The 23,145-nt window shown below is 27.6% G+C and overlaps 4 protein-coding genes and 1 long non-coding RNA gene across 6 annotated transcripts; 2 read left to right on the top strand and 3 right to left on the bottom strand.

Annotated features, from left to right (window-relative positions):
* Window positions 1–731: 731 nt before the first annotated feature.
* LOC149880768 (uncharacterized) lies at window positions 732–2,388 on the bottom strand. The gene is made up of 3 exons (XR_016445332.1): window positions 2,193–2,388; window positions 1,538–1,657; window positions 732–964 (listed from the first exon to the last, which is right to left on the bottom strand). It is a non-coding gene; the product is annotated as an uncharacterized LOC149880768 (long non-coding RNA).
* Window positions 2,389–8,035: 5,647 nt separating this feature from the next.
* Window positions 8,036–13,051, bottom strand: LOC145194012 (eukaryotic translation initiation factor 2 subunit 2-like). The gene is made up of 7 exons (XM_090068056.1): window positions 12,903–13,051; window positions 11,831–12,085; window positions 11,523–11,556; window positions 10,437–10,498; window positions 8,794–8,999; window positions 8,610–8,695; window positions 8,036–8,270 (listed from the first exon to the last, which is right to left on the bottom strand). Exons 1-7 carry the CDS (start codon window positions 12,921–12,923, stop codon window positions 8,095–8,097), a joined length of 840 nt encoding a protein of 279 aa, XP_089924182.1. The 5' UTR covers window positions 12,924–13,051; the 3' UTR covers window positions 8,036–8,094.
* A 527-nt stretch (window positions 13,052–13,578) lies between these two features.
* Window positions 13,579–21,145, top strand: LOC145194540 (UPF0489 protein C5orf22 homolog). 2 transcript variants are annotated; one of them, XM_090068053.1, is made up of 11 exons: window positions 13,579–13,729; window positions 13,998–14,188; window positions 15,996–16,205; window positions 16,489–16,667; window positions 16,747–16,788; window positions 17,983–18,360; window positions 18,830–19,148; window positions 19,647–19,709; window positions 20,475–20,651; window positions 20,757–20,887; window positions 20,974–21,145. In XM_090068053.1, the coding sequence occupies exons 6-11, from the start codon at window positions 18,017–18,019 to the stop codon at window positions 21,104–21,106; spliced, it is 1,167 nt and encodes a 388-aa protein (XP_089924179.1). In that variant the 5' UTR covers window positions 13,579–13,729; window positions 13,998–14,188; window positions 15,996–16,205; window positions 16,489–16,667; window positions 16,747–16,788; window positions 17,983–18,016; the 3' UTR covers window positions 21,107–21,145. The 2 variants fall into 2 exon arrangements, with proteins under 2 accessions (XP_089924179.1, XP_089924180.1); XM_090068054.1 differs by lacking the exons at window positions 13,579–13,729; window positions 13,998–14,188; window positions 15,996–16,205; window positions 16,489–16,667; window positions 16,747–16,788 and having other exon boundaries at window positions 17,419–18,360.
* LOC149880767 (protein-L-histidine N-pros-methyltransferase-like) lies at window positions 13,646–17,061 on the top strand. The gene is made up of 5 exons (XM_090068057.1): window positions 13,646–13,729; window positions 13,998–14,188; window positions 15,996–16,205; window positions 16,489–16,667; window positions 16,747–17,061. Exons 1-5 carry the CDS (start codon window positions 13,646–13,648, stop codon window positions 16,953–16,955), a joined length of 873 nt encoding a protein of 290 aa, XP_089924183.1. The 3' UTR covers window positions 16,956–17,061.
* Window positions 19,506–22,640, bottom strand: LOC145194542 (dopamine receptor D1.L-like). Its single transcript, XM_090068055.1, has one exon. The coding sequence runs from the start codon at window positions 22,319–22,321 to the stop codon at window positions 21,209–21,211; it is 1,113 nt and encodes a 370-aa protein (XP_089924181.1). The 5' UTR covers window positions 22,322–22,640; the 3' UTR covers window positions 19,506–21,208.
* Between the last annotated feature and the right edge of the window lie 505 nt (window positions 22,641–23,145).

The raw sequence follows: 23,145 nt of genomic DNA, 5'->3' as shown, positions 1-23,145 counted from the left end.
CCCCTGTAAAAGTTGGATGCCGCAATAAAACCTGATTAAAACAATAGGTCCATAATTTTATTAAACTGATTTCGTGACTGTACGGGTCTGGTATCTTCCTACTTTTGGGAAGATACCAGACCCGTACAGTCTCGAAATCAATTTAATAAAGTTATTAAAGAGAATTGCATGAGAATAAATGGCAATTAGAAGAAAAGTTATACTATTATGTAGATATTGGAATGTCATGAGTCAGTAGGTGGAGAAATAAAAAATTTTTTCAGAAAAAACGATCACTACATTATATAAGTTGTTCCTGGTGGTCAGCTTACAACAGCCATATAATTGTCATAGTACAACGTTTAACAAATATATAGCAAATGCCTGTAGATAAGCTAAAGTGCCTGCGGATTGGCGAGCGGTGGAAGGCAAGGACCATAGCACTAGTTCTTAGCTTTATGCGATATCATCCTACTGTCAGCTAATATTTAAGAAATATTCTAAAGAAATTCTTCTTTACACTTTGAAAGATAATAAAAAACCTTAAACTGAAAAAAATCTTACGGACGTAAATCGAAAATTTCAAAAATTCTTGCTATGAATTCCTGTTGATATGCAGCATCCCCCCCTTTTTGGGGATTTTTTTTTTTTTTGATAGATATACCTATTCTGTAAATATAAGGAATCCTTTCCTTTATGTGCATTATTTCGTTTTCCATGTGTGAATTATGAAATTATAATATTAGTACAAGTTTCATAAATAAAGATTGTATTTTGCAACTTACAATAAAAACCGAATAAAATTGTAACAACAAAAACTACATTAATAAAACACGGAAGTGAGTCCTCGTGTAAATACTTGTTTGTATAGCACTTCTTGAGAAAATGAAAATACATTAACAAAAACAGGGAAATGTGATGCAAACGCATCTTCTTCGATTGAAGCGAATCCTTGGGAAAAACACAGGTGCTGGATCTTTCATCCCTAAAAATATTACTGCAAAAATGCACAACCATAAGAAAAAATAAAAAATCAATTAAGCAAAAACAAAAATACTAATTAAAGTGAAACTTACTCTTGAGAATTTAAAATCAATGTAATAATAGTTAGTATCAAAAGTTGAAGCTATTTGATTATATGAAAAAGTGGAAAGAATTCTTTTTTAAATTATCTTCACATGATATTTTAGTTATCAAGAATATGATGTCACGTTCTAAATTTTAGACTTATAAAGTTAGCTTTAAGTTTAAATTGAGAAAAATGATATATTGTGTTTTTGATTATATGAATCTGTTTTTTTGTCTGATTGCCCTTTTGAAATAAAATTGATTTTTTTTTTTCCTTTAATGTTGAAGTTTATTTTGTTGAGAGCTGGGATTTAGGAAAATAAATTTTTTTTTTTGTATTTTTAGTTACATAATTATAAGTTTGAATGTTTTTATTTTGCTGTTAATGGTTTTTATATCAACCCACAAATATTGAGTTGCAATAAATAAAAAAACTGCCTTTTACAAAATCGAATCTTTACTCAGATTTTTAATAGAAAAATATTAATACCTTCTTCATGATTATCAATTTCAACTTCACCAAGTTCGCCAGAGACTTCAAACAGGTCATTTAAAATTTCATCTTCCACTTCTTTCTGTAGTTCTTCCTTAAAATCCTTTCTAATGTCATCTAAGTAAAATTTAAAAAAGATTATTTTTAAAATAAGTTTTTAGAATTATTATGAATGTTAAAAAGAATCTATTGAGAGTAAAAAATGGTTTTCCTTGGTAGTACATAAATAGTTTACTCGTAACAACAGGAGCACGACTAAAAGATTGGAAATAAAGACACCTTGTTTGCATTTTGAAAAATATTTATCAAGTGTAGATGCGCAACTAAAATAAAACCTATAATTAGTAGATATAATTAGTATAATTAGTATAATTAGTATAATTAGTAAATGGCCAGAGTTTCATAAAGATCCCAAAGAAGCCGAGCCGAACAAAAAAAGCCCAAAGAAGCCGAACAAAAAAAAAATGGTTACGTAGTCTTAATTGATGAATAGGTTTGAGCCTCGCTTTTATGTTTTAATGCCTTAAAATAAGATTTGTGATTTATATTTGAAGGATCTATTTGACACGACAGAAAAATCAAAAAATGAATAAAATTCATTAAAATCAACGATGAATGTTAAAAAAAAATTTAAAAGTGTAGTTGTGTTTACCTTTGGCGCTGACCAAAGCAAAGTAGACAAGTAACAAATGTATAATTAACATATTGAAATAAGCTCGCTGCGATCTGAATCTGCTAATGTTTATATGTATATATTTATATATACATATATATCTTCCCTCTAATGCGTTTTAATTTACTTATATGCGTAGGCAATTTTTACCAAAGCCATTCTTTCTACTTCTGTCATAGTGACGAAAATTTCAATAATGTCTATGATCGTCACCATTTTCTTCAAACTTACAAAAACTTGTGACAAATTTTTTCACAAGTTTTTGTAATTTAGAAGAAAATGAAAGCTTACTTTTAGGACCATTTTTTTCATTCAAAACTTGTTTTAAAACAAATTTCCTATGATTATGTAATTAAATTCCTTTTTAAAAATGTGATTTTCAATTCCCTAAAGAAAATTTAAATTGGTTCTTTGTTCAAGTGCTCTATAAGTATTTGTTCTAATTTAAAAATAATTTGACACTTTGTCAAACAGTTATAAATAAAAATTTCTTTTATATATTTTGTAATTATGTATTTTCATATCATATATCTTATAATTCTGCATCATATATTTATATATTATATATGTATACATACATACATACATACATACATACATACATACATACATACATACATACATACATACATACATACATACATACATACATACATACATACATACATACATACATACATACATACATACATACATACATACATACATACATACATACATACATACATACATACATACATACATACATACATACATACATACATACATACATGTATAATATGGCATATATATATAATATATATGTATGTATGTATAATATGGCTAATCAACTTGTGACGTTTTGATGACCTATTTCCTTATTTAAAAAAGTTTGATGGACGTAGTATTTAACTCAAAGTGTATAAATTGTAAAAAAAAGATTTAATATTATAAAAATCTTTTGTTATATACATTCTAAGTGACGCACTGGGATTTGATTTATAAAGCAAAACTTGAAGATATTTTACCTTATATTAAAAAACCTTATAAGGATTATATCACTGCGCAAAATGTAGATCATTTACGGATTACTATTTACGTGAACAAAAAAAAACATAAGAATACATATTTGAGAATTCCTTTTTATTTTCAGCTTTGAAAAATGTTTTAAGATTTTTTTTTTTCAGACAATAACGTAAGGACAGATTTTTGAAATAAATAGCAGTTCAGACCATAAAGGTTTGAAACAATGCAATAAGTGAGTTATAAAAATCGAATTTACCATCAGTTATATCAGCGCACTATGAAGAACATTTGGTCAAATTTTGACATTCTCAAAATTTGGCATAATATTCAAAACATATGTATTAGCAGAACTATATATCTATATAAACATGGGCGCCGAGAGAGTGTTGGTGGACAGGGAAGATTCCCAGGGCCCCGTTTGTGTACAAATAAATTTTTAAAAAAATTTTTAAAAGATTTAATTAACTTTTATTTTTAACTTTCAATGACCAGAGCACGCTTCTATTGGTCCTGGGTATATAATTGATCATAATGAGGGCCCCTTAAGAAAACTTCCCCAGGGCCTGAAATTTCTCTTGGTGGCTATGTATATAAAATCCTAATAACCCATTTACATACTACTTTATTGACATGGAAAAGTGACTCTTGTTTTAGTAACACTTTCTCATTTTTTTCAAGTTTCTTGCGCAGCGAGCTGAGCTATCTATTTGATAAAAATATTGCTTTTCCAATTCAAACTCTTTGAATAAATTTCAAGAGCCTAATCCTTTTCTTTTTTTTTTTTTTTTTTTTTGGGGGGGGGGGGGAGGGGGAGGGGGGAGTTCAGAGTAGAAAGTTCTTGATAACTTTAACACTGTGGTGAAGAGCCAAAGAATAAGATAGTGCTAATTTACATACTTTAAAAAATGGTTTTTGACAGATTTACTTTAGTAAAGAGCACTCAAGCCCAACACTTAAGAATCTGTTATCTAAGTAGTGTAACTTCTAATTGGCAACAGTTATTTCTTGCATCTACTTGCATTATAAAAAAAAATTAAATACTTTGTAATAACTATAATGATAATAGTTGGCTGACCCATAAAAATTGTGAACCTTAGAAAATCTTGTTGTTAAGAAATATACTAATAGACTTTTTTAAATTTCGTGATGTAATTTCTGTGACTGCTGTATATAAATAGATATCAATTTTGTTTTTAGATTAAATATCATCTCGATTTCTATACAATAAAATAATATTTCGATTAAAAATATCGTAAAATTGTTTATTCATTTAAATTCTTTGAGTGGTCTTTTCATGTGACTCACGTGATTTTGAAGTCAAAATTTATGAACATTCGAACCTTAAATAAAATATATCTGAATTGACGCCGAAATATTTCTAAACAAATAGAATCATAATTGATTTGATATCCTCCAGGATAGGATAATCATTATGCAATTTTTTTACTCAAAAACATTACTTAATATGTCAAGATATCAAATATAATGCACCTGTTACAACCGCATTTTCTAAGACTTCTTATTGTTCTTGTAGCAAAGGTCGACCACCAATCAGTGCCATGCCAACGTAAATATGCCCCCCCCCCAACCAACCACCCCCATTCCTAACCATATTATTGGGTCCGCACAATAATATCGTTAAGGAATTGGGGTGGTTGGTTGGGGGGAGGGCATATTTACCAAGCACCATACCACCACCAAGGAACTTTAACAAAATTTGACTAATTTATGAAATATTCGTAGTGAATAAAGACCTTTTATTAAAAAACTCATAAATTTGTTAAATCATGAATTCATTTCCTTGAAGAGTTTTTATATTTAGAATGTTCCCTGACCCCCATCCGGTCTGGGGTTTGGGGGTTCTGCAACCAATTGCTGACTATCAACAGTACTTCACAAGAAATAGGTATCAGTGTTTTAGGAAGCTTCAGCCTAAACTATTAAGAAGAATTGCTGCAATTTGCTGCAAAATTTTAAAATGAATAAATAAAAGAAGAGACCTAAGCAAACAGGAAAAAATTTTTAAATTTGAATCTAGAAACATTCATAGTTTTTGGAAAATCATTAATACTTGATTCAAATAATATCCTGGTTACAAGTCAATCGCATAGAAACGCGGTAATTACAAACGTTAACATCTTTTTAATATCAAATAAAAAAAAACTTGTGTTTTGTCCTTAAGATGTAATTTTTACTGACTTCACTGCCAATGTATAACTGCAAAGTTTAAGCAACCTTACTGCACAAATACTTTAACAAATTATAATAGTGTATATAATTAAAATGATTGATAAATTTGAACTAGAAACTTTAAGTAGCAAAGTAAGCTTTGATGGCCAAAGTATTTGCAAACAGTCAATCTCGGGTGATTAAAAAAAAAGGGATTTGTTGTCCCTGGAACCAAATCATTTTTTAGAGGAACCCAATACTTTCATGTTTATATTTTTGATCTTTAAAATTAGAATTTGAAAAAGAATAAACTGTTTTATTACTTACTGAAGAAGAGAAAAAAGAGACTTCGATTATTGTAATCACTATGACAGATTCCATACTACGCAATTTATTTGACAAATCCAAGTTATTGTTAGGAAATTTATTGGTTGTTCATTAAAAGACGTTAGTAAGACAAAGTTGCGAAACATAATTCAACTTACAGTCTGCAATATGGATAATGTACATTCAATGTACAAATAGGACTTTACATGTGTCATAATGCATACAAGCTGATGATCAAGAAATGACAAGAGGATCAAGAGGATTAGAGGGCCGACGTTTAAAAAAAGGTGAACTAAGATAAAAGTTCTAGCAGAAATTCCTGAAATTACTTTGATAAATCAAGACTTCCGGACCTAATGAAGACTTCCTTGTAAAGCTGTGCATAGCTCTATCTTTTATATCAAGTGAATCTGAATTTGATGTTTAAATGTCTCGTCAACTTTACCTGAAAACCGTTCCAGAAGGTACCATTACCAATGAATCATGCCACAAAGTCTTCACAAGCCATAATTTATAGGCCAGCTATAATCGAAAGTATCGCTTTGCAAACAGTTCTTCGATAAGTTAGAAACTCAAAAAGCTCAAAATAAACAGTTTAAATTGTGAACGTTATTCGCGTGAGGCTTCGAAAAACGCAATTTCGATTAGCAGTAAACACAGTTTTATATCCGTAACTCGTAATAGTAACAATAGAGGCGGATTTTAGGGTTAAATAACGGAACTGGAGAATTAATAGTAAATCTTTGTGTTTATTAAAGTAGTTTTTACACTTAGTAACAAACTTTAATTTTTGCGTCCGCCCTCTGAATCATGATAACTGCTCATCCAAAATTTAATCAAACTAAGTGTTCAGTACAAAACACGTTGAATCAACCTCAAAATTAATCTTAGTAATGTTTTACGTTATGTTTAGAACATTGGGCTCGTGATATTATTTTTTGATATCATGGGCCCAATGATCTAAACAATGTAAAGCTTCACAAATTTATAATAGACTTCACATTCTTTTGATAATTACCTTTTACAGCACATCTCTGAATAGGTTTTAAAGAAATACAAACAAGATCATCTGAAGCTCACACACCGAAAGTTATTTCATGATGACAACCTGTGTTATTTATACTATGGTATTTCATGATGATAACTGATCGAATAATCTCCTAAATGAGATTACTAGGTCAGTTATCATTTAAAAATCCGATGCTTTCTATGAAAATGAGATCATGAAGTTGTTGCTTGATAAATTTATCTTATTTTTTTTTTTACTCAACTTTTATTTTTTTAGGATGCTGTAATTACAGAAATCTCCGTTTCCTGTTATTACAGGGGAGAATTTCTACTTTAAAGGATTTTTAAAAAGTCTGTATAGAAAACCGTCCATAAATGCAAATTATAAAAATTAAAATATTCATTTTGTTTGTTTTTACTAAATCTTACACTTTAAAAGGAATCATTAAAAAAGAACACATTCCATAGGTTGGAATTTAGAACTGTATTTCTTTTAGCCTTTGAAAATCTAGAGGCTAACTTCTCTAAATTCTGAAATAAGATACCAACCCCAACCAACTATCGGCATTTATCGCGATCGCGTACATTTCTTTGCAATTAAGATAAGTGCACATAAGTTGAATAACCATTTATCTTTTAATTCTTCATTTGGTGGCTTTTGAATTTAATTGTGTAAACAATACTGTGGACCTATAGAAACAATGGTCAAGTTAATGTAGGTTAATCAACTTTTGCTTTGTCAAATCCCTGTTAAATTATGTTTTCTTTACAAACATTAAAACAGCATGGTGCGAGATACTAAAGTCTTCAGCAATTCTAGGTTAAAAACTAGATTTTAAGAAAGACTTTAAGACCACCATTAATTTCCTTTGAATGTTTAATGCACCGTCAAAGTTGTAGGTCTCAGCTCCGCAAGAAGTACCCTTTGAGGATCAAATCAGAAACGTTTCATTTAAATAGCAACTTTTCAATTTATTGCAAGCGTTTCAATTCTGTGACAAATTTTCGGTCGACTTAGAATCGAACAGTAGAAATTAACGTAACCATCAATGATGTAACAAGTTTGCATTGAGCTAGAAGTTTTGTCTTCAATTTCCAATGAATTTCGGTCTTCTGATATTTCAATTGTTCTAGGAATATCCGATTCAACCCATCTCTTGCAAAGCTGTTTTAAACTCAATCATGTAGCAACATTTTTAGTTGATTTACTTTTTAATGGCGATTTTGAATAAAATTAATAAATCTTTTAGGTAATTTTACGCAAAAATCGATATTATTAAGTAACTAACGAAAGAAAAATTAAAACAAGCAAATAAATTTTTGCTTCAATGTTTGTGATGTATCTTAAAATACATTTATTACAAAGATATAATTATTGCTGCTTGTTCTTTAACTGTGCCCTCTTTGTCGTGACGGCCTGGAAACCAGATTTAATACTTTGTACAGAACAACGTGAGCCGCATGTTTCGCATTGTAAGAAGAACAGACGAGTTTCTTTATGTAAAATAGTTTCTGGTGAACGACAAGTATGACATGTAACATATTCCTCTAAAAGATAAGATAATCAAAACATTTTATCCACAGCATTCAAAGAAAGTAAATTCTGACCGAAAACTATCACACTAACCAGTTTAATTGTAATAAGGCACAGCAATTAACAGCTATAAAATTGTTGCATTTAAGGGTTAAATAATGGTTATATAACACGTTGATTTTACATTTAGTTTAAGCCATTTTTTAATTGAACGAAACTTAATTATGTCCAGCTTACTTATAAAACAGTGATTCTTAAGATTCTTAAGATTTATTCACTTTTTATCAAATTATGCTGGCATTTAAAAAGGAAAATAACTTTTTTTCAAAGTCATTTGCTGACAATCTACTTACTTATATATCTTCTGAGAACATTTTCTATGTGCTTTTGTTGGAATCTTCCTTTGATTATCAATTGGTTTGTGCCGTCAACAGTACCACTAAAAAAGACTTGGGTTTATATATAAATTTAAAGTATAATTCAGCCATTACAAAGCTTGCTTAACAGCTGCACAAAGGTTCAAAATGTTGTATATACCTTGTCCCCAATTCTGCTAATAAGAATGCAAGTAGATGTTTAGGCTGTCTATGGAGAATTTTACAGATATCAGTGAAGTTGACAAATGAGGTCTTTTTTGTACCAACACGAACAACTTGAGGAGGCTTCATAACAAATTTCCTCTTGCCACCTTCAATCATGTTTGGATTTTTAGCACGCATTATGTCAAAAACACGCTTCAAGAGCTGAAATGAAATTAATTTAAAAAATTATTTTTAGAAATAGGGCAAAAAACAAGTGATTTCAAGTCTAAAGGCTCAAACTTTGTAACTTGCTCTGGTGAAAAACTTTCATTAACAGTCAACAAAAATAGCAAAGACTAAAATTTTAAAAACAAACAAACGATAAAAATGTAACAAATTTTTTACTTAATTTTGTTTAACTTTTTTTGTTGGTAAATTTTTATTGCAGATTTTCTGATTTGAATTGATTTGAAGTATAGAGAGAAACTTTGTCTTAGTATGTTAATTAGGTGTTTATTTTTAAAAATTATATTAAAATGAACAAGTAATGAAGATAAATATTTAATTCATTTACGGCAGAAAGAAATAGGAAAATTCATCATTACAAATTGCACCAACAAAATTCAGCTACCTTATACCATTGATTACCTTTTAATATGATACATATAGGTAGATTTTTATTATTAATAGACATATAGCAATATGAAACAACTTGTAAAAACCTATAGTTTACTTTCTTTTTATCGGAAAATGGTATTGAGTTAAAATGGTTTGAAAGGGAAAAAAAAGTATTTCAGATTTAAAAATTTGTGGACTTTAAAATCAAATGTAAAAACTAAATATTATAAATGGCTAGAAATAATTATTGCTCTTTTCTCAATTTATTTGGATTGTGTTTAACGCGTGATTCAAATTTCTGTGGCAATATTTGCTTTTTTTTTTTTTATTTATTCATTTATTGTTTAAGTGTAAAAAAGCTTCAAAAAATTTGAATTAAATTATCTTATTAAAACAACTTTAATTGCTAGTAATTAATTTAGTTGATGCAAATAAAGTCAGCTAAAAATTAAAAGCAATACTTTACAAGAAAAATTTTTAAAAAATTTTTAAAAAAATTAAGACTAAAAGACTTAACAAGTTCAAAATTTTGTAAAATTAACTTTAAACAACCTTTTTCATAATTGATGTATTTTTTCTTTTCATTTCACTTTTTCATATTTTCTTTCAAAAATTCCTACGGGCAAGAAAATTGATTTAATCAATAAATCCCTAAATAAAGCATAAACATTTTATTGTCATGAATACCTCTGTAACCAATGGTTGTTATTTTTTTTCTTTTTTAATGCAACTTAAAATTTACCAGGTTTTGTTGCACAAATTTAGGAGCTTTATACTTTTGAGCCATAAAATAGCATCTTAAAGTCAAGAGGTATTGGCGTTTCTTGTTTCATGTTATAAAAACAGTTGTTGTTCTGTTGCTGGAAAACATTTCAACAACTGGTTTCTTAGATATTTCAATAAGTGCTTTGCTTGTATAAAGTAATATTGATATAAAAACATTAGTCAATCAATTTCTTTTAACAAATGTGAATAGGCTTGTTGCTTTTGATCAGTTAAATAAACACATTACTGAATTAATAATTTATGAAAAATGACCACCTCATCATATGTATATTCTCTCATTTCATCTTCAGCCACTTGCTTGGCAACTGCATCTTCCTCTAAAAATAAGTTTCAAAAAAAGTTACGAATGTTTAAATAACAAACATTGAAAAAAAAATTAAACAAAAAGTGTTCCTGCCAAACACTTTTCACAAGTTTTAAAACAGTTTTCTTCTTTTTCTCTCTTTTTTTTTTAAACTTGAAAAGTCATCGTAATCATTATCTTCTGCAATAGCTGATTATTATTATTATCATTATTATTACTATTATTATTATTATTACTATTATTATTATTATTACTATTATTATTATTATTATTATTATTATTATTATTATTATTATTATTATTATTATTATTATTATTATTATTATTATTATTATTATTATTACTATTATTATTGTTATTGTTGTTGTTATTATTATTATTATTATTATTATTATTATTATTATTATTATTATTATTATTATTATTATTATTATTATTATTATTATTATTATTATTATTATTATTATTATTACTGCTTACAAAAAAAAAACGGTATCAAAAAAAAAGAAGGGAAATGTTTATAAACATTTTTATTTTGCCACAGAACAAAACAAAATTTAAACCTAAAAAAAAATTTTTTTAAGAGGATTGGTGATTAGAAAGCTAACCATTAAAGCTTCACTTTTGTATATATTTTTAAATTATAGTTATAATTATAAATTATATCTATAATTATAGATAATATGTTTAACTATAAATTACATATATAATCATAAATTATATATAAAAAAAGATTTAAACAAATAAAAATGTCTGGTGTTTATTATATATATTTTTTTGAACAATAAATTTGAATAAAAATGATATTTAGAAAACTTCATACAAAAAATTTGGTGGGAAAAATGTTTGCTTTAAGATAAAATTATAGATTGACAGAAATAATACCTATTAAGTAGAATATTAGTAAAACTAGTTAGATTATTTGATTTTTAAATACTTTCTGAATATTACTTTACATTTCTATCTTGAATAATTTAACAACTTGAACATATTTTATCAAACAAATTGAAAATTCAATCAACATATTTAAGATTTACCACTTGTTTGAGCTTCAGTTTTGCTGCCAGCACTCTAAAAATAATACATAATTTTTATGAACTTTTTTGTTTTGCCCTCTTTAAGTATTTTTAAAATATTTTAATCAGTATAAGCTTTTTGATTACATCAATTAAAACATTTAATTAAACTACTGCTGAAGAAAAAGTTATACCTTCTAGTGGAAAACAAAATCACTGGTTTTTTTTATTTTTATAAAATCAGTAATTAACTTGATCTTTATAATCAAAAAGGTTAATAACAACAACAGAAACCCTGAAATTGGGACTATAAACAAAAGAAACTTTACTGGTAGAGCTTCACTAACACCATCCATATCAAAAACAGTTTTCTTCTTTTTCTTTTTCTTTTTTAAACTTGAAAAGTCATCGTAATCATTATCTTCTGCAATAGCTGATTTATCGGTTTTCTGTTTATCACTAGTTTCCACATTTTCTTCTGTTTTTGGTACTTCTATAGTAGTGGCTGGTTCTAGAGCATCCAGATCATCTAAATTGATGGGAACCTTTTTCTTTTTCTTTTTTTTCATAGTTGGATCAAAAAGCTAAATTTCAAAAGCATATGACAAAATTTTAAATTTTGTTCATTTTCAATAAACATAAAATAAAAATACAAAGTTAAGACTTTTTTCAACTTATTCCAATTCCAATATTCAAATATTCAATGAAATTTTTGTTTAATTTGTTAACTTTAAAGTCAACATGTATATTATTAATGAATATTATAATGAAATTTTTGTTTAATTTGTTAACTTTAAAGTCAACATGTATATTATTAAACAGAATATTTAGCTTAATCACTGACTTTCCTATGACTTAAAAGAACAAAAATGGTGTATTTTTCCTTAACTATATTAACTGATCATCATCATTATTATAATTTTTATTATCATCATCATTATCATTATTATTATTACTATTATTATTATTATTATTATTATTATTATTATTATTATTATTATTATTATTATTATTATTATTATTAGTAGTAGTAGTAGTAGTAGTAGTAGTAGTAGTAGTAGTAGTAGTAGTAGTAGTAGTAGTAGTACTATTACTACTACTATTATTATTTGCTTTCATAACTATTCAAAAATATTCCATCAAAATGTAATGTATTAACAACACTAAAAAGTTTTGAAGACATTTCTTGACTTTTCTCTGTACATAGGCTAGTGAAACTTGTGACAGAGACTAGTAAAAATTTTGACAAAAAAATCATGAAAATGGTGACATAGGTTTGTTAAACTTCCCAAACTTTTTCAAATTTTAGCCTGACTTTTACTAAAATCAGTCATTTCCCAGATTTTTCTAGACTACGAACACATAAAATCTAGCATAAAAATAAATTTCAATTGTACTTACTTGATCAGTATCATCTAACATTTTGTAATAATCAATTCACACAGAGGAACATGTAGTCACGAGGAACAGAATTATTGACTCGAAATAAATTTTATAAAGCGAATTTGCTCACAGAAACTTTGTCTCGATTATTATTTCGTGATGCCGAGTTTTTCATCATTATTAAGTCTGCGTTTAGTTTTTGATAAATCGAAAGATCGGTATTTTATGAACGAAATAATCGGTATTTCGAATTTTCAAAGAGAAGTTTTGCGAGCAAAGTAATCAACTTCAATAAAAAACTTCAGTTTCGAAAATTCAGAAAAAATACCGGAATTATCAGATAATCCGGAACGTTTCAAAAAACTCCCCATCCCTCTGAAATTAAATGTTTTTCGTAATTTATCGAAATATGTATTTTCTTGGCACGACTTCTTTTTCCTTTCATGATTTAAAGATAGTTAATGCTATTGATACCTTAAACATGAAATTATTTCAGATTGATCTATTTTTCAGATTTCAGATTGAAATTATTTCAGATTGTACTATTTTTATATACTATCTTGTTCAAGTGATTAAACAAGTCGATTGAAATTAATACTATTCTCTATTGTCATATAATCATTGCATATACCTAATGGTTCTTAATGAAAAATCATTTGGTACAAAAATTGTACTTAAGGCTTCTTCTTTTATATATTTAGGTATTGACACTTAACACTTGAGCACCTCAAAATACCTTTATATCGAACACACTTTTAAAAATGGCTCTTTATGCAAGAAATCCTTTGGTTCGTAACTATTTAGGAAAGCTTGCTGAAAGAAACCAACCTGTGGATTATTCACAAGTATAAAATTATATAGTTTTATTTCACACAGTTAGAATTTTTGACATTTCTATTTTGAATTTTTTTTTTTTATCATGGATTAGTAGTTCATTAGTGTTTCATATACCAGTAATGACAATCATTAAAGTTAGTATAGTTGATGAATTAACAATTACTTATAAATTAAAGTATAATTTATTGTAAGCAAAAAGCTGTAATTTATATGAAATGTAAGAAACATTTTTTAACCATAGTTCACAGAAACTTTGAATTTATTTTTTATTATTAGTGGTACAACATCAACACAGAGTTTCTTTCCTCAAATGTGGCATCAAAGTTTGAAAAACATAGTTTTGATGCTGGAACTGAGCAATTTTTAGAGAATTGCTACAAAAAATCTGATTATATCTTTACACAAGTATTTCATAGCTTTGCACGAACATTTTTAGGTTGGTTTATGTCAATGACAACTGTAAATGGGTAAGTTTATTACTAAAAATACTTTAAAATTTTTTTCTGAAAGATGAAAATTAACTTTAAAAAGTTGAATGCATTAAAATTTTTCAACTAAAGTTCCTTTAAAATTCTGTTACCTGTATTTTAGCTCTTTATTTTGTATTTTGTTAATTTAATTAGTTGTAGTGCAAAAAGATTTGAAATTAATGGGTTCAGTAAGGTTTCATACCTCAATGAGGTTAAATCCTGCAGTTTTCTCTATTTTTCCAATTCAAAATGACAATTTTGAGAATTGTTCTGTCTTCAGGCATCAGAACTGCAAAGCATTAAAAAGCTCCTTTGACATTAAAACAAGCATTGTTTTGTTTTCCTAAACCAGCCATTTACTGAGATCTCTCTCTGTCTTTTATTATTAAAATCTAACTCTGTTCTGAAATATATTAACCTGTAATAAAATGTTATAAAACAAATATGTTTTAAATGTGCATCAGGAGGACATTTGAGTTCATTAAGTTGTGACAGTGGTGAATGCTTTCAATGGTAGTTCATAAAAAAAGCTAGAATAGCTACACTATTTTCTTTATTTCAAGTAATCAATATCAACATATTTATGTTCCTTTACATCTGGACACATTCTTGAATATTCTTTACTAAGATAAAAAATTCAGTTGTTTTTAATTTAGTTGTATCTCCTGATTTTTTAGGCAGAATTTTTTTTCTCAGTGTAATTTATATTAATGAAATTTTAACTTTATTTTAATTAGCAACCATAAGATTAGCTCTTTAGCTCAAAATTTCTTTTTGTTCATTAAAGGCTTTCTCTACTAAAGATTATGTTTTTCTTATATAATCTGTTTAAATATTCAATCACTAACTGAAGATAATTTTTGTTTTGCTACTTCTCAAATATTTTAACCTTTGTTACTGTTATGCAACTGTCACTTTTTGATTGCTAAATCTAATTGCTTATTAATCATATTTATATTTTAAAGCACTTTGGTCAGTTTCAGATTGTGAATGCGTTTATTCTGTATGCTAAGTATTTAACACTATGTAAATAGTTCCTTTTTTTTTTCCACTTGTTTTATTGAGTCGAAGATATCATTCTAAATTGAAATAGCATTATCAACCCCTTTGGCAAAATGCAATCTGTCTTTTGACAAATCTGCATTATTAATTTCAAATTAATAAAACTCTTTTAACATTTTTACAATAACTTTTTATCAAGTTAATGTATCGATTTAAAATTTTGATTGGATATTTTAAAGTTAAATCTAACCGATGCAGATTTTCAACAAAATTAAAGGGGAAGTTTGAAGGAAGAAATGTTTTAGGAATTTATTGATTTGATTGAGGAAGAGCGATTAGTTTTTTTATTTCAGCACATTTAAAATAAAGTTTTAAGCTAAAAAATCTTTGATTTTTTGTCTTTTGCATTAAACAGCATATTCTGAAAACACCTCAATCAGCAAGATCTAAGGTTTTTCCTAATAAAATTTACTTTGGTTATTACTAACTTACACTAACTTACAGAGTAAATAAAATTCTGATTTCTCATTTAAATACAATAAAACATGGTTGGAAAAAGAATATATTTCAATAGTTAAGCTGTGAAAAATTAGTAAATTTTTGGAAAAAAAAAGCTGGAGTTTTTAATTTTCCATTTTTCAGGTAGAGGTTAAAAAATAAACAACAAAGCTTATTCCAAATGTAATGCATTAAGTTTGGAAAATATTTTGTCATTTGTTTTTAATTTATGTTTATTTAAAATTCACCATTAAAATTCATGTTCATTTTTTTATGGCTTTTTGTTATTTCTCTCTTGTTTAAGACTTTTAAATAGAGGATCAATGTTTGTATTTTCTGATAAACAGTTCCTGACTCTATTAAATGTGAGTAATACATGGCATGCAGAAACGCTGCTTGACCTTGGAGCTGGAGATGGGAAAGTTACAGAAAAGATATTGCATCGTTTTAATAAAAAGTATGCAACAGAACAATCTCCAACTATGCAATGGAGGCTGAAAGAAAAGGGTTTTATGTAAGCATTGGATTTTAGGAATTTCTGAGCTGCCATTTTTTCATATTACATTAGTTTTAGTTTTTTGTATTTCTGATTATAAATACATTCTCAGTAATTTTTTAATACATTTTCAGTAATATTTCTAAAATGAAAATAAATAGTTGAAATTTTATGGTAGAAGACAACTTTTAATATTTTTCATTAAAAATTAGAATTTGTTAATGTTCCTTCAATTAAAATAATGTATGTGAAAAGCTGTTCACATTTTTTTGAACTGTTAATTAAGAATTAATTTTTTCAGGATTCTTGATATTGACAAATGGCAAGAGAAGGAGAAGTACTCCATTATAACAGCATTGAATCTTTTGGATCGTATTGATGAACCAATAAAACTTCTGAAGGAGATCCATTATTCCTTACAACCAGATGGTGTTATTGTTCTTGCAATTGTGCTACCTTACAGTCCGTGCTATGAAAAAGGTAAGGATTTATAAATTTTTAATATTTTTTTTACTGTTAGTATTATTTAAATATTTGATTAATTTGTATTTATTTGTAGGACCAAGCTTTGGACCGCCATCTGAATCATTGCAGATAAAAGGTAGGACAATTGAAGCTCAAATTCAAAGCCTACATGATGATATTTTTAAAGCTGCTGGGTTTGAAGTAATTAAATTTACCCGTCTGCCATATTTATGTGAAGGGGATCTGCATAACAATTTCTTTGTTCTGAATGATATTGTTTTTGTTTTAAAAAAAGTTATTTAATTTATTAGTAGAAAATAGGAAACAAAGTCTGAAATTTTTTATCAAAGTTTCATTTTTTTTTTACAAAAGGTTCAAGAGAGTCTTTCCAAATTCAATTTTTTCATATAACCTGCATTTTTCTCGTTCAATTTAATCATTGTAAACATCTTATAATGTTCGTTTCTACTTGAATATTTTTAAATTTGATTCAATTTTAAAAGGCATTTGTCATAAATATTCTTTTAAAATTCATTTTTAAAAGGAATTCAGTTAGTTATGTTAATCTTAGGATTTTGTAATAAATTATTTTTAAGTAAAATATTTATTTTATCAATTATAATCTTTCCTTTTAGTCTTTTTTTGTTTTGTTTTTTGTTTTTTGTTTTTCTAATTTCTCATCTTTGTTTAAACCCCAAACTTGTTTAATTGTCATATGAAGCATAATGCAATACCACAGTTCAATAATTATTACATATGTTTGTGTTAGTAGGTTAAAGGTTGAACCTGTCATTGCCTATAAACAAAATGTAAAAGATAATTTCTAACAGAAAATATCAATGAGCAGGATCTTGTTTGAAACATGCTCTCCTTGTAGTATACTTTAGCATTTGTGCATGTAAATTGAGAAGTCGTTCCATGTGGTAGTTTAGGAAAGGTGATAATTGTTGTAGAGTGTGTAGTTTGTCAATACAAATAACTGAAAAAGTCATTTCTTGCTAAAAATTTAAACTAGCCATAAGAGTGAGCAATATACTTATGAACTAAATATTAGCTGCTGTAAAAGATGCTAAAGTAAATTTATTTAAGGGATCTTGGATTTGATATTCTTAAATTTGTTTGAGGATTCTTGTATTATGCATTTTTGTGATATACCTTGCATCAAGCAAGGTATATCACTGGTATGATAATTGTATGTGTGGTACTTGAAATTGAATTAGAAAAACATTTGAGAGATGATTTGAAGTATTTGGGTATTGAGTTTGTAATGAACTGGTAAATAAAAGTTTTACATATTTTATTAAATGAGTATTTTTATTATTTTACCAAGAAACATCAGACACAAACTGGTTTCAGTATAAAAGATGCCAAAACAAACAGTTCCAGTTGTTATTTGTGAATACCATCAGGAGGTATTGCAATACATACATCGTTTTATTGCCAGTAAAAAACTTCCTTTTACAAAGTTAAAAATGATACATTTGGACTCTCATCCTGATCTAGGATTCCCCAAAAATTTGGTTGCTCAAGATTGCTTTAATAAAGAAAAACTGTACAATAATCTTGAAATAGCAGACTGGATATTACCTTTGATGTATAGCGGGCATTTAGAGAAACTAATTTGGCTGAAACCACCATGGGCAGAACAAATTCCCAATTGCAAATCATCTTTTGCTGTTGGTGAGGAAAAAAACAGCAAAAGTTTAAGGTTTTTTAAATCTTTTTGTTTTCCTTTTTAATACTCACATTCTTCTGGTTTTCTAAAGAAGGTTATTATGCCACTATTTTTGCAATTGTTTATTCAAATTTTCTGTTAGTATATTAACATAAATAAAAAAAATATTTTTGTTAACCAAAACCCATTTTTGTTTAAATTTAAGTTTCATCTAGAAACTTCTGTCATTTATTTTTATATGTAGATTCAATAAGTATTAGAAAACTTAATTACCTTTCTAATTCTCAAATATTTTTGTTTCACTTTTTTAGTTAAAGAATACTTAAAATTAAAAAAATGTTTTTAAATAAATTTCTATTTGAATTAGCATTGAAATTAAAAAATAAATTTAAAATGGGTTTTAGTAATTGAACTGTTTAAGACTAATTGAGATATGCTCAGTGCTGATTTTAAAAGTGACACTTATTCTATCAATAAATTTCTAAAATCTTACATACTTTAGGGTAACATGTACTGAAGATTATTTTCTTGAAGATGGTCTTTATGCTTGCTCTGAACAATTGGATAATTCAAAGACCGTTGTTTTGCAAGTATGCAAAGTCTCTGATTTACATTATGAAATTCTCCAAAATTGCAAAGACAAATCTAGCTCTCTTCATTCCAGATTAGAGTTTTTAAATGATGGTGCCAAGAAAGTTAAACTTGATAATTCTCTTAATCATAGTAATGAATTGATACCAATAGATGACGAAAAATATATATTAGATATCGATCTGGATTATTTTTCTGTTATGAACCCTTTTTTGAAAGACTATACTGAGGTCAGTAATTTTTATCTTACAAATTTTAATGGGATAAGAATGTTTGATGAATACTTTAAATTTACTTGTAAATAAAATGGTGTTGTGCAGATGATGAAATGGAGAGGAGAGAGGGAGGGGGCAACTATTAGGTCTGTCAAAAAGTGTTTGGAAAATCAACTACTATAATTTGATTCAACTTCAACTAAATGCTGTTTAACCAAGAATAGTGCTATGCTCATTTCAGAAGATTCCTTAGTTTTGTAGCGATGCATCAATTGGAACTACAGTGTTTTTCATAAATTTAGACGCACTCATATTTGAGAATAGAAATTTTTAGTTTTTTACCAATGAAACAATAACGAAAAAAGATTTCGGTTTAGTTTTTTTTCTATTTATTAGAATACATACAGAATACAAAATTTTAAAAAAATTTATACTTCATCCAGTTTCTAAACAAGTTTAAAGATGATAATGAAGATGAAAATAAATCGATCTTTTCCATACTTTTCTACACAGGAAGAATATTCAAAATTAAAGCACATCTACAAAGTCTCATTCCCAAAAGAGAAGGGCTCAACAGTAAGTTTTTTTTTTACCATTTTGTTTTTTAATGAAGGTCCTTCAAGCTGTTTTTTTTTTTGAGTTGCCTTAAGATTAATTTCAGCAGAGCTTGAGTTGATGGCTCGATGTTAAAGTGAAAAAAAAAAAGCTTGAGTTAAGTAAAAAAAAATTTCAATTAAAAAATTAAAAGATTAATTTTACTCTAAAACAACAACTTTAATTTTTTGTTTCCCGTAATGAAAAAAAATTACTACGAAGTAACCAATAAGAGAATCGTAAAAATGCTACTTATTACTGATAATTAAATATTATAAATTTAATTTACCATTTAGTAGCATTTAAATGTTTGTTTATCAAACTTTATAAGTTATATTTAAAAGTAATAAGGAATTAGCTGTATATTTAAGGTATATAAGAATATGCAAATAGTTTTTTGAATGGCTTCTAATATCTTGAACCATATTTATTGTGTTAAAAATCCTGTTAATATAATTGCTTAGCAGCTGTTAATGCTTAAATCAGTTTAACTTACGTAATTCGATTCCTCTATGAGTCACAAAATAGGTTCGAATTACATGAGTTTTCGAATTATAGGAGTTCAGTGTTTACCAGTAAATCTTGACCGTAGAATTTGTTCGAATTACAGGAGTTCGAATTACGTGAATTCAACTGTACATAGTATTATCATTACTTAACTGTTGATTAAGTTTGGTTTATATTTGGTTTTACCATTACTTAATTATGAAGATTATGACTAATTATGTTGATTATGTTTTTTTATAGGAAGATCTAGTTACGTTTGTTGCCAAAACACAAATCAAACTTCAACAACTTGAAGACGTTATTAAAAAATTTGCTGCTAACAGTGAGATCGAAGAGACACTCGAAAACGAAGAAATCCTCACATTTTTAAGACAACTAAAAATTCGGAAGTCTGGTGAAAATATTGATTGGGATTTAGTGAGAAGTTCAATCATTTTCATAAATTTTGAATCAAGGATTTATAATTTTTGTCTGTTTTGATGTAAAAGCTTTTTTTTTATCGATTTGAAATGTTTTAATTAGGTACACGTAGCTGGCTTGACCACGGAACTACCTCATCATGTAAGTTCTGAAGAAAAAATAGATAATCTCGTTCAAGAAATGGTTTTGCTTCTTAAGCATCTACCGCCACCATCTTTAATAACTATTGCAAGGTAGCTATAAGTTTATTGACTTAGCATTAGGAATTATGTGTTTAAATTTATTTTTTTACGTAGATGTATCCCCATTTTTGTTGTAGGTCTGCTGAAGACGAGTACTGTCCTCCTAATCAAGTTGACATGATAGAGCGTGATGTCTTAAAGGCTTTGCAGAATGTATACAGCAATATGGATATAACATTTGATTACAAGGACTTAACAAGACTATGTTAAAAACGTCGCTTATGTTTTACTAAGTCTTTTTACATTAAATGCGTGTTTTACTGTGGAAGGATAAAAAGTTATTTTACTTGCACAATTCCTAGGTGGAAATGATTAACTAGTCTGGTTTCTTTTGCTGAAAGTTCGCAACGTATGTTCCTCGAGGTAAGGTTGTTTCAGGATTTTAAAAATTAGGACTTTGGTTGCTTTCCGGAACTGTTCGTTAAAAATTATATAAATGAACGGGTTTATGCAAGAATTTACAGGAGGAAGAGTTTCTACGAAAATTGCTATTATAATGTTGAACGCTTTCTTGTAGTCTTGAAGAAAACTTTGATAACATTTAGGGCATAAAATAGACGATATTGCTATAATGGTAGCTGGCAACCAGGATATAACGAACGCTCCGTAAACAATGGCTAGCGTTTTAGTAATTTTTATTTCTCTTCTTCTCCTTTCTCCCATCACCTTGGTTGCATCTTGTAAATCAGCTGGGACTAACGTTGCAATCGTTCGAACCTGCTTTAGCGCAATTTTCATTATTATCGTGTAGAGAACGGCCATAATGATCAGCGGTAGAATTGTTGCAATAGAGTATAAGCAAAAAAAATAAACGCTGTTGTCGTTTATACAAACCGAGTCATTTCCGTATTTATTTATGCTAAAAGTTGAGTTTTTCGGATTTTGCCAATTAAATGCACCTAGAGAAGCCCACACGATTGCGTACGCCCATATATATAACACAGAAATTAAAGCTACATTCTTATTTAAAGTGTGATAGAAAAACGGTTTAGCTATTGATAAGAATCGGTCTATAGCAATAACGAACAAATGCGTAACTGAAGCGACATTTGTAATAACGTCTGTAATGCTTTGAAGTTGACAAACCATAAGGTCAAAACAAAAGTTTCCATTGTGGATGTATTTGTCGATACGGATCGGAACGGTAAATAACACCACCGCCAAGTCGCTTATTGCGAGAGACACAACATATGTGTTCGTCTTTTGTCGACGCAGAGTCGGCGATAGAATAATTACCATTATCGCAAAGCTATTACCGATAATGGCAGTGACAAAAATAGTAATTAATAGAAAAGTGAAGAAATGATTTTTTCCATCTATTGTAGTTACTTTACAGGGTTTCTCGAAGGTTGTTATGTTAGAACCCAAAATAATATGGATTGAGTTTATCGCAAAGATTGTGAAGAGTAACGATCTTGACGCCATTAAAAAGAGCTTTTACGGTCTCTTGATTGTAGTTGTGTTTCTCTGTGAAGTTCTTCTTGGATAAGTTCTTCCCGATGAAGTTTTTTTTTTTTTTTTTTTTTGCGTCAGTTTTTTCTAACACAGCGTCGATTTTAGCGATAACTTTTGCTGTTCGTTTTTAATTTTCGAATTTTGAAATCTTTTGTTGTTGGTTTAGTGTAGACAGAGAACAAACTAGAAAGGGAAACACGTAAAAAAAGATAAAAGTTCTTACGTTTTTTTAAACTACAACATTGTAAAAAAACAAAACATTTTTTATCGTTTACTTTTTTTTTTTTTTTTCATTACCTTTTTTTATTTAGCAAGGTGGAGGACATGGCGGCACAAAAAACATATGTTAACTGGAATGTTTTGCAACAAGATGTATTTACTTCCTTCAACTTATTTAGCATTTGAAATTACATCGATTTCCATGGCAACTTTACAGAACTATTTAATGTGGGTCGCTCAGAGATGTGTTAATTGGAAATATTAAAGAAGATCAGTGTTTTTTTAATTTTTATGTGTTATTACAATTATGATGGAATTTTTTAGTTTGTTCGTAATTATTATAATTATTATAGTTTATGGACGGGAGTATTTTTTCTAAAATTTAAATTTGAAAAATAACAAAATCTCTTCGGTTTTGCCGAGTAAGCATTTTACTTACGTCAGCGAATTCAACAATTCCTAAATGAAGGAAAAACAATTAAATACTCAAATATCCAATTCAAAGGATTTAAGCAAAAAACTTTTAATAAAGCGATGTTATTTGCTCTCGACCATATGTTAATATACGAAAGAGT

Source organism: Hydra viridissima, unplaced genomic scaffold (assembly GCF_058129835.1).
Source record: "Hydra viridissima isolate aposymbiotic clone 2 unplaced genomic scaffold, HvirCarnegie_v1 scaffold_12, whole genome shotgun sequence".
Lineage (NCBI taxonomy): Eukaryota > Metazoa > Cnidaria > Hydrozoa > Anthoathecata > Hydridae > Hydra > Hydra viridissima.
Note: the sequence above shows the minus strand (reverse complement) of the source record. Positions and strands in the feature narration are given on the sequence as shown.

Coding starts and splice junctions, on each gene's coding strand:
- LOC145194542 (XM_090068055.1), bottom strand. CDS start 22,321: ATGGCGTCAAGATCGTTACTCTTCACAATCTTTGCGATAAACTCAATC.
- LOC145194540 (XM_090068053.1), top strand. CDS start 18,017: ATGCCAAAACAAACAGTTCCAGTTGTTATTTGTGAATACCATCAGGAG. Junction 18,361..18,829: donor AAAAACAGCAAAAGTTTAAG/GTTTTTTAAATC, acceptor TACATACTTTAG/GGTAACATGTACTGAAGATT. Junction 19,710..20,474: donor CAAAAGAGAAGGGCTCAACA/GTAAGTTTTTTT, acceptor GTTTTTTTATAG/GAAGATCTAGTTACGTTTGT.
- LOC145194012 (XM_090068056.1), bottom strand. CDS start 12,923: ATGTTAGATGATACTGATCAA. Junction 10,499..11,522: donor AACTGAAGCTCAAACAAGTG/GTAAATCTTAAA, acceptor ACTTATTTTTAG/AGGAAGATGCAGTTGCCAAG. Junction 9,000..10,436: donor GAGAATATACATATGATGAG/GTGGTCATTTTT, acceptor ATTTCATTTCAG/CTCTTGAAGCGTGTTTTTGA.
- LOC149880767 (XM_090068057.1), top strand. CDS start 13,646: ATGGCTCTTTATGCAAGAAATCCTTTGGTTCGTAACTATTTAGGAAAG. Junction 14,189..15,995: donor TCAATGACAACTGTAAATGG/GTAAGTTTATTA, acceptor CTCTTGTTTAAG/ACTTTTAAATAGAGGATCAA. Junction 16,206..16,488: donor CTGAAAGAAAAGGGTTTTAT/GTAAGCATTGGA, acceptor TAATTTTTTCAG/GATTCTTGATATTGACAAAT.